Genomic DNA, 16,191 nt, shown 5'->3' on the forward strand with positions numbered 1-16,191 from the left:
ATGAGTCATATTGTCTTCCGTCCCAAAGACGCCGCAGGTTGGCCACACATCCATCCAGCAAATTGAGCATCCCTCCATCGGCCCTGAAGTGGTCTTCCTTGCGAGACCGTGCGAGCCCACATAGACGCAGATGGCGCACAGTGAAGACGCCATTTGGAGTGGTCACTGTGGCGCTCCCCCCTTGGGCACGGCTATGGCCTAATTCTGACTAACTGCTCATCTCGAGTCATACCACCCAAAGCGTTCTCAATAACCGACAGGAGCATGAACGCAGCACGGCTTCACTGGTTAGTCAGCCTGACTTTGGATCATGCCAAAAGCCAGGAAGCTTTGCTTCCGTCATTATTGGATGGCAAAAGCCATTATTAGCTGGAGGCCGGACAAAAGCAACACGAGTGTGGTCGGGCAATTAGCAGTTATGCTAGTTGTTTACCAACACACTCCGCCCACATGCTTTGATGAAAAGTCCAGACCTTGACTGGTAACGGTCCCTGGGACTGAAGATGGCCGACACCGTTTGTACAGAGGCTCAGTAATCCTCCGGGCGGTGATAATGGGAGCACAAACATTGCTCTCCTTCCCCACGCCCCAGGCCCCAGGCCCCAGGGCCGAATCCCGGCCCACAACACTTCACCATGCCCATGCTCCAGGACAAGTAGGCAGCAAGATCCCCTTCAACTTCATATGTCAATTCTCTTCGAAAAATGGTAACGGAGCCGAGGGGCCAAGACTGGTCCAAGAGACATTGTTTGTTATTTTGGGGGTTTGGTACCCCCAAAAGGGAGGAATATATTGTAAAATGACTACTTTCTTGTACATTGAATATGACTTTTCTGTTTGGTAAACTCAAGTTGAACTTAAGGGGGCTACGTGATTGTTACACAACATGTTCTGCCAAAATACTTGACCAGTCCAGTCGGGAGGCATGCCCAGATAAGGACTGAATTCTGGAAATCCAGGTCATTGCTATTGTTCATGAGGTCGATGTAAGTGCTGGATTAAATAAACACCAGGACCCTTTTCCTACAACTGCAGAGGTGGTTGGTGTTGCATTATTTGTCTTGGAGCCCCCGTCATGCATGAATGTACCTGGTAATACATGCTGGTACTACATGCTGGTACTGCACGTGGATGGAAAAACCAGAACAGAAAACCTTGTTGGAGCTTTTGAAGGTGTTTCAATAGCGGCCTTTCTAGGTACAGTAGGTGTGTCTCCTCATGAGCTACCTTTTTTATCTCTTTTGATATCTTTCAAATTCAAGACAGATGTGTGGATTGTGGATGATGGCCACTTTTCCTTTAAAGAGCAGCGGTACAAATACCAGACAATAAAAGATGGCCTCGTCCGTACCCTGGGAAATAAAAAGCGCTGGTCATATAGTCGAGATTGCGTTCTCATCTTGTGTCAGTGTTTCCAACGGGAGAAGCACAAAGTGGGCCGTGATGGTGGGCCGTGGTGGTGGGCCGTGGTGGTCCCATCACGCTCTTATTACTCCTTTAAACCCCGGCACAGCCGGGGGGGTTAAAAAGCAGCGCCGTGTCGGCAAGGAGGATGCGCTGATAGACAGGAGAGATAAAAGAGGCAAAGACAGGCGACGGCGAAGGGAAGACGGCGAATCAGAGCGAGTGTGAAGACTTGCCACATCCTCTTTGGGCAGGATGCAAATAAATGGCTCTCAATCCCGGGGACTCCAAAGCTTCTATAAAAAGCTCCCGTGTTGTGTTTGTATTCGTGAATGCCCCGGAAAACCCAGAAAAGCCCAGGAAGAGAACGCACGCCGCTCCGGCTCGAGCCCCCGTGGCCGCCCATTAGCATGCACACATTAGCATACACGCCAACGCCACATACGCAGCACAGAGACCTCCGCAGGGAACGCCGCGGAGCACGTTGGTCTATTTCAGGACCAACCTACACATGCCGGATGGAAATCCTCGTTAGTCCACAAGGGCCACAACTTAGTCTGATTAGGATCCAGGCTGAGACAATAGGCCTCGGTTTGCCCTATAGCGCGACCTTGGCAAGCGACAGGACCAACGGTGAGGGATTTGGCCGGCGATATACCATAATGCATCACACTAATGAATGTTTTCATTCGCCGCCCACCCCGCGCCTTCCGGAGTAACCGTTATTTTGAAAGCCATTTCGGCTTAATCAGTAAATGTCTGCCTCTTCTCGGCGACTTAGCGGGGGGGCGGCTGGGAAGCCGAGAGAATGACAGGTTAGTACTTAAATAATTCACTTAGGTCGCGGTAAAAATAGCACCTACAAGGGCGATGGATGAATACATCATCCCCAAAGGAGGCTAAGAAAAGAACTCGTTTTTGCTCAACCAAAATCTGGAAATGACTCGACTGGAGAAGGATGGCGTTTACGATATTTATAGGACCGGCTTGGAAGTCAAATTAGCTCCTTCGCTGTGTTTGGTTCCTGTGAAGGAAAGAGTGTTTACAGTCACAGCAACAATGGCTGTCTTCACTCCAATAAGGAAGTCAGGGTTTCATCCTTCATCCATTTTATAGAGATAGCTATTTTCAATCAAATATAGGAAGAATATAAACGTTTATATTATCATATTTGACTCGTTCAAGCCCAGGCAGTTTTCAAACGACAACTGCTTCAGTGGCAGCCATTTTAAAGCATTCTGACTGATCTTTCAAGGCACAGAGTGTACTATGTTCTATGGCGATATAAAGATGGAACCTAGCAAAAGAAAGGCTGGAGTTGAGTTTTCATCAGAAAAAAAACATGTTTATTTCTACCTTTTTGTGTTCTTTAGTAATCAGCAGCAGAACAAATGTAAGTTTCAGGAAAATATCAGTTCCTGACTAAAAAAAGGGAGAAAAGCATATTTTTGTATCTAAATATCTAAAATATTACACCAACACAAAGGACAGAAATTTTTTTACAATTATATCCATTCATCTGTTTTCTATGCAGCTTATCCTCACTAGGATGGGGGATGCTGGAGCCTATCCCAGCTGTCCACCCTGGACTGGTCGACCAATTATGGCATTAACTATTTTTTGGTATTGGAAGAGTTAATATGTTTCCTACTTTTTGAAATAGCATGTTTTATTTGTACCTTTATTATTATTATTATTATTGAATTTCAATTGTATTATAATGAAAACAATATTCCTTACCCATGACAAATGATGCTAATTGAATGAAAGATTTGTATTCATTCATTACTGTCATGCATTATTCATGATTTTTATAATTTCATATTATTCCATAATTCCTGATACACTTCCTTTTGATTCATTGTACCGCTTTGATCATGATGATATCTTTGACGTTTGATTGCAATCATAATTGACTTGATTTAAATATTGTCCAGTATTTCTAATACGAGCCTTCAATGACAAATGATTGCATATTGTTATGGTAAAAATAACCAAAGAAAAAAGGACGAGCGGGCTGCACGCTGTACTAAAAATAGCTCATTCCCTCTGCATTGTGGGATACCACACCACTGCCTCCTCCTGCTCCTCCTGCTCCTCCTGCTCGTCATCCATACAGCAACGGTGACTTTGATGAACAAAAACGGGCAGCGCCGTTCGTCAGGAAACTGCAGCGTGCTGCTGCCAATTAGCGATGGAGACGTTCCTATCGTGACATTTTTAATTAGCCGTCTATTTGCGTTTAGCAGAATGTGGCAAAAGCTTCCAGCTCATCAGAAGATTCATTTGGGATGTTTTACTGGCGACATGACGTAGTCTTACACTCCTTCATGCAGTACCTCTGGCGCTCCGCAGGGGGTGAGAGCGAGGCGCATGGAGCGCTACAATTTGTATTGCACAGAACAGGAAGTGATAAACAGCAACTGCAAGGAACGCCCCCAATGCTAACACGTGTTAGCCTCTATTGTTTCCTATTCAGCCCTAGGGAGGTGACTATAGGGGTGTTATTTCATGTCAAGAGGGCTCTAATAATGTTAAAAAAAACATTAGGAGGGCATGAACAGGTTTTCATATTTACACTCTAACAACAAAATATTGAACAAAATAATGAAAAATGTACAGATATGAACAGAAAAATATTATTATCATATTTTATTATTATTATTATTATTAATAAAATATTGTAATAATTATTATTATAATGACACCAATCCCAATAACAGATGAATATATCAGAATAAATGAGGGATTAGTGGACATACTGTACATTCATCAGAAACAAAACTAGGTCATATTTTCCACATCTCGCTCGCCATAAGTGGGTCATAATTCATAAATCTGTAACAATAAAGTACAGCCAACATGAAGTACTGTTAAAAGTATTTACAGGATTTACATCTTCATGTCTTTATGATTCACTGATTACGTTTTAGCATTGAGATTCCACACTTCTTTCGGTGGTCCTTGAACGCACCATAGTTGTGTGCCGTGAGAACAAAAGTTGCTTGGCGACAGAAGCACCATCGGATGGATTATCCGAAACGTTTAGTGGAATTCCACCAGAGTGGGTGACGTAGACGCAGCTTGGATAAAGGCCTGCTAGCCTGCTAGCATGACGACCAGGCTAAAGGCTACACATCAGCCGTCTTATATTACCATCAATAGTAGTGACTTTTATTTTGTTAACAGTTTGCAGATGGCTGTTTCAGTCATAAAACTCAAGATATAAATAAAGATGGCGGCATGGAAGAGTTGAATCCATTTTGTACGGAATGACATTTGGAGGATGGTGTCAGCTACTAATAACGTCTTCTAATGGTTACACGCTCCGCTCTGATCCAAACCGAGACTGTTCCATGCAGACCTCAGTGCCAGGTACTGTCAGCACCCCGGGAAGGAGGTCCACATTTAGGCCGGCCAAGGTCTGCCAAGGTCTGCCAAGGTCTGCCAAGGTCTGCCAAGGTCTGCCAGCTCCTCTGCCACATTTCTCAACTTACCCCATCAATTAGTCATTAGGCAGCCTCTCTTCTTCCAGTGTTGACACCATCGCACGCTAATGATCGAGTTACAGGTGCGGGTTCATGCGGCCTTGACGCGCACGCCGCTCTGTCCACCAGCGGGATAGAGAAGCAGGAAGTGGAGCGGGATATAGAAGCAGGAAGTGGAGCGGGAACAAGGGCGTCCCTTTAAAAGCAGCCTGCACAGACTTTGTCCTACATTCGTCTTTATTTGTTTGATGGGAGCAGCCAAGAGGGAAAAAAGGGATGAGGGACGTACGAAGGTGACGACGTGGGCGGCGGGGGGGTGCTGGGGGGGGTTTGGAGGGGGCAGGGCGGGGGGGCATGTCGTACCTAGTATAGAAATAGTGTGCGTAGAAGCAGACAAAGGCTGAATTCCAGCACGGACGGACACGGATTGGCTGGTAAACAAAGTCTTTGGCAACAACAAAGATGGCCGCTCATTGTCAGTGCTTCATTCATAAAGACGCCCCCCACCCCCACCCCGCTCCCAGCCGCATAGTCCACTAGTTCAGGACCGCTTACAGGCTTCTTGGCCACAAACCATTCTCATCTACCTGGGTTGGGTTTCATCTCTGCTGTGGGGCTTTGAGTGACAGGTCTTTGGCCGACACCAGGAAAGGTCGTTTTCTTCTCCAGCACGATAATAAAAGTCTGAATGACCCTTATGGATACAATATGTTGCCATGGTTACAGTGAACAGGCAACATAAGAAAGCAAAATAAAAAGAAATGGATGCTAATGGACAAGGAAAGTGAAAGAGCTGATACTGGGATGGATATTTACCATGGGGGGGGGGGGTCATTTATGATATACGATATAATATCAAGTCCGTTTGTTTACATTTTTATTTTGTTCCATCTGCCCTGCCATTGGCCGGCCACCAGTCCAGGGGGTACCCCAACTCTCGCCCAAACACAGCTGGGATAGGCTCCAGCATACCTGGGACCCTCGTTAGGATAAGCCGCATCGGAAATGGATGGCAATTACAGAAGTTGACCAAAAATATTAAGCCACAGCGATGTAGATGGAGACGCCCCTTTTGAGGTCAGGTTCATGAGGTCACTTGTTGCTAGGCGGAATCCCATCAATAATCATAAAACGTGCTTTTTTTCTTCGCGGATCAATCAAGGAGCATCCGCAAGCAGCCTGGTGCGTCTTCGCCGTCCTGTGGGGGCTGGATCGGCCTCGCAGCGCCACAGCACCTCCAACACACGCGTCTATATTTGGGGGCTAATTAGCAGCATTAGCATCCGCCTGGATTGGTAATTTTTGCAGTACAAAGGTACTGTGAATGAGAGTATTTTTACAAGGGAATGGGGTATGAAATCGTGGAATTATAATTCTAATTTTTCATGTACCACGCAAAGGAAATGAGTGTCCCATGGAGAGGAAGAACTTCCTGTAAGTTTGGATGCTGCAGAAGAAGCAGCGTACGGCGTCAGGCAGCCAGTCCGCTGCGAGGCAGAAGGACTGCTGGGTCCTGGGGAGCCACCTTTAGATGAATCCTTCTTACTAGATTCATATGCAGCTTATTGTTATGATAATTATTGTTATCACGACAGAACACGAGTGGCTGCCTTCCACAGCCAGGCAGGAAGGCTGCGGCGCGTACGCGGCATAGCGGGCAAAGCGGGGCCGTGTTCATCATGTAAAAGCCCCCAAAGTTGCTTGAACCTGCTCTGCGTTGATAAGAGCCCCCCCACAGGGGAGTTAATCCCAATCTGGAGGATAGAGGTGGAGGTGGGATTGGGGGCAATATGGATGGCTGCACTGATGGATTACGACATTCCTCTGATGGAGGAAGGCAATACATCTGAAGAGCGGCGTAATGTACTACACAATGTACTGTATACTGCGTGCTATGCACTGTGCGTACTTAGAGGGTCGTTAACAGGTTTCCTATTCCTGATATTTCAAATTTTCTGTTATTATGTCCACTGTATTGGGTAATAGGAGTGTAAAGGAGACTATAAGAGTGTTATTACATGTCTAGAGGGTTTTAATGATGTTAAAAAGCAAATTTAGAAGGTCATAAACAGATTTTCTAGGTCTAATATTACTTATTTTCTGCTATTATGTCCACTGTATTGGGTAATAGGAGTGTAAAGGAGACTATAAGAGTGTTATTACATGTCTAGAGGGTTTTAATGATGTTAAAAAGCAAATTTAGAAGGTCATAAACGGATTTTCTAGGCTTAATATTACTTATTATCTGTTATGTCCACTGTATTGGGTAATAGGAGTGTAAAGGTGACTATAAGAGTGTTATTACATGTTTAGAGGGTTTTAATAATGTTAAAAAGCAAATTTAGAAGGTCATAAACAGATTTTCTAGGCCTAATATTACTTATTATCTGTTATTATGTCCACTGTATTGGGTAATAGGAGTGTAAAGGAGACTATAAGAGTGTTATTACATGTCTAGAGGGTTTTAATGATGTTAAAAAGCAAATTTAGAAGGTCATAAACAGATTTTCTAGGTCTAATATTACTTATTTTCTGCTATTATGTCCACTGTATTGGGTAATAGGAGTGTAAAGGTGACTATAGGAGTGTTATTACATGTTTAGAGGGTTTTAATAATGTTAAAAAGCATATTTAGAAGGTCATAAACAGGTTTTCTAGGCCTAATATTACTTATTTTCTGCTATTATGTCCACTGTATTGGGTAATAGGAGTGTAAAGCTGACTATAGGAGTGTTATTACATGTTTAGAGGGTTTTAATAATGTTAAAAAGCATATTTAGAAGGTCATAAACAGGTTTTCTAGGCCTAATATTACTTATTTTCTGTTATTATGTCCATTGTATCGGGTAATAGGAGTGTAAAACTGATCATAGGGGTGTTATTTAATGTTTTGAGCGTGCTAATGATGTTAAAAAGCAAATTTAAAAGGTGGTAAATAAGTTCTCCATGCTCTAAATACCAAAATATTGAATTTATAAGTCAATGGGCCATTAACCGCCATGAACGAGGCATGGCTGTCTTTACTTGCATCAACTACAAGTTTTCATATTCATCACCAACACGGGTATAAACCAGAATTGCAGCGATACATCAATCCCGTCCTTGTAAAAAGCGGAAGTAGAAAAGGAGGAGTCTGCAGGAGTGGATGCGGCGCTGCAGTGGTTGTCGGAGCGATGCCAGGCCCGCAATGTGACGCTGGATGACTGCTAACCAGGGAGATGCAAACGCACCCTTCACTCACACATTCACACACTCAACACACACACTCGCCGCCTGTCTCTGTTGCCATGGCAACTGCCACGGCTCCCATTGACAAATCCTCCCATGCAGCCTGTAGCGCACGTGTGGGTAAACATGTGTGTTTCATGGGCTGTATTTAGGGCGATGTCATGTTTATTTTACACATCACGGCTCCATAAAAGCAGGCCATATTTCCAATGTTCTCAAAGGAAAAGTGAAGAAATGTGAGATACTTACTCTGAGGAGTCTATAAAGTATATTCCAAGCGCTCCGATGCTGAGTGCAAATACTAACACCACCTAAAACGACAAGAGAAGAAAAAAAAACATGCTAAGTATTGCAAAGCAGCACAGCAGATGCTCGTTATCTGTAATTAAATATTGGCTCATTATCCTCAGGTTGCACGGTGATGGACAGTCTAACAAAGTTGGCTGTAAATAATGGATGCTCACCTTCATGTCAGCAAATACGACCTATTGGATGCTGGCAGTGTCCAATCTCACAGAGCAAACAAAGGAATCACACTTCTACAACCCAGCAGCGTGGGTCCACTCACTCGTGTGGACGCCGTGTAAGCATTTTCCATATCATCTTGCGCAAGATTCAATCCTACTAGATGATGCAATGTCACTAGACATTGCGTGTGAATTCTGAAAGGCTGACGCAAAACTGAAATGTTTTGAAAAAGTATGAAAGTTTGGACGCTGAAGCTAGACTGAAATGCTGTGGAAACATGCTGCAACATAGAATGAATGGAGGAGTCGTTTGGAAGCTGAAGAGCTGAAGCTGGACTGAAATGCTGTGGAAACATGCTCTAAAGTAGAATGAATGGAGGAGTCGTTTGGACGCCAAAGAGCTGAAGCTGGGCTGAAATGCTGTGGAAACATGCTCTAAAGTAGAATGAATGGAGGAGTCGTTTGGACGCCGAAGAGCTGAAGCTGGGCTGAAATGCTGTGGAAACATGCTCTAACATAGAATGAATGGAGGAGTCGTTTGGAAGCTGAAGAGCTGAAGCTGGACTGAAATGCTGTGGAAACATGCTCTAAATAGAATGAATGGAGGAGTCGTTTGGAAGCTGAAGAGCTGAAGCTGGACTGAAATGCTGTGGAAACATGCTCTAACATAGAATGAATGGAGGAGTCGTTTGGAAGCTGAAGAGCTGAAGCTGGACTGAAATGCTGTGGAAACATGCTCTAACATAGAATGAATGGAGGAGTCGTTTGGAAGCTGAAGAGCTGAAGCTGGACTGAAATGCTGTGGAAACATGCTCTAACATAGAATGAATGGAGGAGTCGTTTGGAAGCTGAAGAGCTGAAGCTGGACTGAAATGCTGTGGAAACATGCTCTAAATAGAATGAATGGAGGAGTCGTTTGGAAGCTGAAGAGCTGAAGCTGGACTGAAATGCTGTGGAAACATGCTCTAACATAGAATGAATGGAGGAGTCATTTGGAAGCTGAAGAGCTGAAGCTGGACTGAAATGCTGTGGAAACATGCAAACATGCTCTAATGTAGAATTAAAGGAGAAGTCGTTTGGACACCGAAGAGCTGAAGCTGGACTGAAATGCTGTGGAAACATGCTCTAACGTAGAATGAATGGATGAGTCATTTGGACTGAAAATGCTGTTAAAATGTACAAATGTTGAAATGTAGAATGTATCTAAGGTCTTTATGACAAAAAAACGTTCATATAATTTTATTCAACATGGCTTAAAATGAATACAAAATAAGTTAAAACAATAAATACATCCATAACAACAGTACAAATATAGTTATAAAATGAAGTACGAATGTCTAAATAAATGGCATCCCTCCCAACAAAACAAGACATGAAGACAACGTGACTGCAATCATCTTCCAAATGATGCCCAATAGTCTTCTATTCATCCCCTCCAACAATGGAAGGCCGCTGTTCATCCATTATGGATGATGGAGCTTGATTACTTTCCTGCGATGACCCTTTAGATTGATCCAACGCTTTGTGCTCCAGGTATTAAACACTTGGCTAGCATTTCTAATGTCTTTGACGCTTGAATGCATCATGATGGCTAACCCGGGCATATTGTTACGCCGGGCGGAATAACCCTACAAGATGGAAGATGACACCATCTTGGAAGACAACTGGCTGGCTTGGGCCGGTAGGAAACTGCTGTCGTGTCGTCCCATGCGTACGTTTTATGGATGAAACGGCGAGCGTAAGCGTGACAAGGACCCCCCCATGTTGGTGAAAAGATGCAACAAGCCAACATCAGCAAAACTGAAGAAAGACGCTGTCACTCCTCAGACGTCCAAATGTCAGCAGAGAGGAGCTTGACATTTCTATGAGCGTACGCCGCTAACGTCAGAGCACCATTTCCTGTTGGACTCCTTACACGGACGCAAACACTCCGATGCGCCCTTGAATTTGGCCGAAGGTCAAAGCGGGTTGACACGGAGAGGACCGTTCAACGCTTCCTATTGTAGTCACTTGTTAAAAAGCCACGCAGGCAAGAGCGAAGAGAAGACCCGGCGCCGCGCTGAGGAGATAAGACGCGTCATCATCTTAAAGTGACCCAGTTATTCAGCTGTGAAAGCCAGTGTACCCCCCCCACCCCCCCATTCCACACCATCCCCCACCATCACACATTCAGCAACGCATAGGAACACCAAAGGGGGAAACCTGCTGCAAATAAAAGACAGGGGGGGGGGAGGCGCCCCCCCAGCCTAATAAAAAGCGGATATCAAAAATGCAAATAGCAGCTGCCGTGAATGTCATCTTTGTTTCCCGATTGACAGGCCGCGAGATTCCCAGAGCGTTCCACGTGGCGGCTGGAGGATGAGCGTCAAACCGGAGCACGGGGATTCTCAGAAGATGTTTTCTCCTTAATAACACCCCCGCTTACTTTCATTGGTGCATCCCGTTCTATATTTAAAGCGCTAAGCTAAATCTGTCACATGTTTTCCGAGGTGCACTTTAGCAAACATGCTGGGGTATCGGACATGGCGACAAAAGGGAGCGTGTGCGCCTGCCGCCGTGTGCGAGGGTTTCGGGTTCTCGGCATTGCTAGCTAAAGGGCTAAAGGCGGCAGCTCTCGGATGACTACAGCGGAATTGTAAACACATAATAAGAGCCACTTACACGTATTAAACACACGCACCAGGATGATTTGGCAGTCGGGACGATTCAGGGATCTCGGCACGACTGGGAGTCGTTCAAAGTGGATGGATGCTGGTCCGATGGGGAGCAGACCTCCAGCAGGCCCTGGCCGGGGCGCCATCATGGCATGAAGCAATGCTTAAGCCAGATGACGGGGCGTGGCCAAAGGACTCAGGTTCAGGTAGAGCACCGTTCCAAATTGGGATATGGGCACAGGACCGGGGGCGCCCCGTGAGATGCCACATTAGTGCCAACATCCGGTCTCTCGCCATCTCTCCCAGTTCCACCGGGAGGACGACAAGGCATCTCCTCCCGGTCGGGCCCCCCCTTGAACACCTCCCCAGAGGGACGTCCAGGAGGCATCAGGACTGGCGACCCCATCTTGGTAGACCTGCTGCATTCATGTGTTCATCAACATCCATGCATCACATGAAGGCGATGCACCGAGGGGGGCCAATAAACCCCCCACTGTCTCTTTAAGGGGATTCATCAAAGAGCACCTTTGTGTATTAAAGTGACAAATCCTTTTAATGGCTGTGGCGCCTGTGACTTATGTCTTTTATTAACAGCTCCGTCCCACCGTGGGAGTACACGGGGGGGGGGGGGGGGGGGGGCAGTAATATGTTAGCTTCATTGGCCACTCCAAATTGTCCATAGGTAGGAATGTGGGGGGGAATGGTTGACCCCGTCTCTCCCCCAAGAAAAAGGATGGATGGTATAAAAGTTTATGATTATTGCTGAAAGAGCTGGTTGTAATATTTTGGTAACCGCCATGATGGTTTTGATATGTTGGATGTCAATATACCGGATGAAGTATTTTAAAAAAAAACAAAAAAACAATAGAGTAGTATCAGTGAGTAAACATTTATTCACATCCTATTTGGCTGCGAGTGTTGATACGCGCTCATTAAACATCCACCATGTTTGCACTGGTGTTGTCTCTGTGGACTCGCCTCCTCGTCGGTGTGGCGCACACACACACACGACACAATCACATGTCAGCACACGGGCCGTGTCAAGACTCTCACGGGGGGACGACAACAAATGAAACCCCCATTCAACGTTGATGTGTGCGTCCACACACACACACACACACGTTGGTGAGAAATGGCAGGAAGCTGGAGTGACCTGACATCCGTGTTAGGAAAACACACTTTGTATTCCAGTCACACGCCAGCAGAGGCAACTGCTGATTCCTGCCGTGCAACACGGGAAGCACACGCATACCAATGTACCAATGTACAGCCGTGGTGCTGGCAAATATTTGATAAGGACCGCTTTGGGAAAGAAAGTCCCTTGGATTCAAACACTAACAACAACCAAGTCCCAGGATGCTGAAGTACTTTTCAATGAAACAACAAAACGGCGTTTGGACGGGAAATAGACGAGATTGTAATACGATAAATGATAATTCCAGTACAGTAACGTCACGGCCTCGGTACCCTTGCTTCCGGTATGAGTGACGTGCGGGTGGATACTAGCTCTTCATGTACATAATATCAAAATATCAATTAAAAAAAATATCGCAGTCATTTGAGCTACCTTTATTATTCCTCAGTTAGTTATTTTCTTTCAATATTTGACTTCTTTTTTGTTATTGTTTCAATTTGACATATTAGATATGATTTCTATTGTACGTTACCCCATTGCTTCAATATACTTCCCCCAATAAAAGGAAATGAAGTTGATCCTTCGCCAGCCTCAGCATGATGCCAAGTGCATGCGTCTGTTCCCCCCCCCCCCCCCCCCCTAAAAAACCAGCCAGGAAGAAAGTTGGCTTTTTAACTTTGTGAGATTGTGACTTTTTTGTAGTTTTTTGCTGACAACCTTCCACAAAGTAGACAGAACGCCATTTTTGGTTAGCTGACTGATTGTCAACATGCCAACCTACGCACTTTCAAACATTCCTCACTGATAGATGAAATATTTTATTGAGCATAATAAAGCTGTTTAACACCTTCTTCATACACTTTGTAACATTATCAAAGCCCTCTAGACATAACATAACAGCCCTATATCACTCCTATTGCCCAACATACTAGACTTAACAACAGGAGGCTCCATCCAATCCAACGTTGTGATCGCAGACGTTGGATTCATGTACATGGGGGGGTTTATAGTTTATAGTTGATGTGAACCAGTGAAGGAACACGCCCCGTAGTTTGGGCTCAGCGCGTCCCATAACAGCGCGTCCCATAACAGCGCGTCCCATAACAGCGCCATCAGTGCGGATTGCCCCATAAAGAAGATCCATTGACGCCATGGACACCTGACATCTACGATATGCACCACCGATGAAGACGTCCCGATCAATCACCATCCTCCACCTCAGACATCAAACGCCACATTACAGGCCGCACGCCGCCGCAGCGAATCAAGTCAGCATTACCGTCCGACCCCCACGTTTGGCTTCCTTTAACCCTGATGGCCTCCATGAAAGACAGACGCCGACGTGTTGTTGTACCTCTGCTACAGTGCTGGTGATTGATGGGGGGGTGGGGGGATGGGGGGGGGCTCTCGGGTCTGACAGCTTCTAAAATGAGCATCTGTCAGCTGGAGATGAAGAGGAGACTTGAAGTGGTTGGGGGGGGGGTGAAGGAGACAGATCGGGCAAGCTTTCCTTTCCAAGTTCATCTCTGATATCATCACATGCATGAAATACTTCAATGTGGTACCTGGATGTACTTTGTACTGCATGACATTAGCTATGCACTCCACCAGGAATATTCTACTTCACTGTCGAGAGACATAGAAATATAGACATAGAGTAGAAATGTGGACATAGAGAACATCCATCCATCTATGCCGCTTGTCCTCACTGGGGTGGGGGTATGCTGGAGCCTATCCCAGCTGTCTTTGGCCAGCCAATCACAGGGCTCATATGGACAAACAACCACTCCCACCCACATTCATGACAGGACCTGAAGAGATCCTTAATACGAGAGGAGTGCTCTGCTGTTTTTAATCATTTACTGCAAACATGTCATGTGACAGGAAGGCCGCTGTGGTCGATATGATCATGTGATCATGTGCGAATTTCCCCATGGGGATGAATAAAGTACCTACCTACCTACCTACCTACCTACCTACCTACCTACCCACCTACCATGATTTGGTAGTGTTTGGCGTTTTTCTGACATTTGAGTCCAAGATCCTCCAGGAAAGACCAGGAAAGACCAGGAAAGACCAGGAAAAACCAGGAAAGACCAGGAAAGACCAGGAAAGACCAGGAAAGACCAGGAAAGACCAGGAAAAACCAGGAAAGACCAGGAAAGACCAGGAAAGACCAAGAAAGACCAGGAAAGACCAGGAAAGACCAGGAAAAACCAGGAAAGACCAGGAAAGACCAGGAAAGACCAAGAAAGACCAGGAAAGACCAGGAAAGACCAGGAAAGACCAGGAAAGACCAAGAAAGACCAGGAAAGACCAGGAAAGACCAAGAAAGACCAGGAAAGACCAGGAAAGACCAGGAAAGACCAATAAAGACCAGGAAAGACCAATAAAGACCAGGAAAGACCAGGAAAGACCAGGAAAAACCAGGAAAGACCAGGAAAGACCAGGAAAAACCAGGAAAGACCAGGAAAGACCAGGAAAGACCAGGAAAGCTGCTGTTTTTAATGATTGGCAAAAACGCCGGTCAAAGATCCTGTATTGCCAGGAGCGACCTGCTGCCCAAAAGTTTGTCGCTTCAAGTTGGGAAGAGCCTTCAGAGGCCGCATGTGACCCCCCCCCCCCCCAAAGGGGCAGCACTCAGGTTGATGGAAGTCGGTCTGTGGAGGATAAAATGCTTGAAAACTTCAAGTGTGCAAAGAACAGAGAGGTCCGCGTCCCTGGACGGCATCCTCGTGACCTTGAACGCGTTGCAGAGAAGCGAGGGAGTGACAGCACGGCGAGGCCGCGAGAGGAGATAAAAGGCCGAGATGACGACAGGAGATGAAGGGATGAGGGAATATTGTGGATCCGCCCCCGGTGGGATGTGACGAGCACGAGGAGGTAGAAAATGGCTCGTGGCGGAGACAGAATGAGAGCAGCTGAAGAGAACGAGGGGGGGGGGGGGGTTTACAGCGTGTCCTCTAAGGCGCGGCGACGTGCTTCAATGCCACGCCGCGTGCACGTCCGCGCTCTCGTTCCCTCCACCTCCGGGGGCGCTGAGAGACAGAGAGGGAGGACCCCCGACCAGCAGCAAAAAGATGAGAGGGTACGTGTGACCCGCCCGCCATGACGCGGCTGATAAGACGCCATTATGCAGATGCATCGGCGCTGCGGGCTTCTATTATTTCCACTCAGAGCGTTCATCCGCGACCGCCACGCCAGCCACGTATCACGACTTCACGCAGGCGGGGGGGCGAGGGGTCAGGACGTCTAACCAACAACGGCTCTAATGTTTAAAACTGTCTTTGGAAGGTGGTAAACATGTTTTCTATGTCTTAAATGTCCTACTTTCTGATATTATTATGTCTACTATATTGGGTAATAGGAGTGTAAAGGTGACTATAGGGGTGTTAGTTCATGTCTAGAGGGCTCTAATGTTTAAAATTGTATTTGGAAGGTGGTAAACGTGTTTTCTATGTCTTAAATGTCCTACTTTCTGATATTATTATGTCTACTACATCAAGTAATAGGAGTGTAAAGGTGACTATAGGGGTGTTAGTTCATACCTGGAGGGCTCTAATGTTTAAAACTGTATTTGGAAGGTGGTAAACGTGTTTTCTATGTCTTAAATGTCCTACTTTCTGATATTATTATGTCTACTATATTGGGTAATAGGAGTGTAAAGGTGACTATAGGGGTGTTAGTTCATACCTGGAGGGCTCTAATGTTTAAAACTGTATTTGGAAGGTGGTAAACGTGTTTTCTATGTCTTAAATGTCCTACTTTCTGATATTATGTCTACTACATCAAGTAATAGGAGTGTAAAGGTGACT

At 45.7% G+C, this 16,191-nt stretch overlaps 1 protein-coding gene across 29 annotated transcripts in view; it reads right to left on the minus strand.

Moving 5' to 3' along the window:
* The window catches only part of kcnma1a (potassium large conductance calcium-activated channel, subfamily M, alpha member 1a), a 138,745-nt gene that overhangs the window by 70,110 nt on the left and 52,444 nt on the right, over positions 1–16,191 (minus strand). For all 29 annotated transcript variants that reach the window (XM_058058622.2, XM_058058608.2, XM_058058605.2 and 26 more), the window contains exon 3: positions 8,370–8,431. In XM_058058622.2, the coding sequence (XP_057914605.2) occupies positions 8,370–8,431 (62 nt within the window). The remainder of the gene's footprint in view (positions 1–8,369; positions 8,432–16,191) is intronic.

The sequence above is a fragment of the Doryrhamphus excisus genome, linkage group LG20 (genome assembly GCF_037039965.1).
Source record: "Doryrhamphus excisus strain RoL-2023G ecotype Guam linkage group LG20, RoL_Dexc_Guam_v1.1, whole genome shotgun sequence".
NCBI lineage: Eukaryota > Metazoa > Chordata > Actinopteri > Syngnathiformes > Syngnathidae > Doryrhamphus > Doryrhamphus excisus.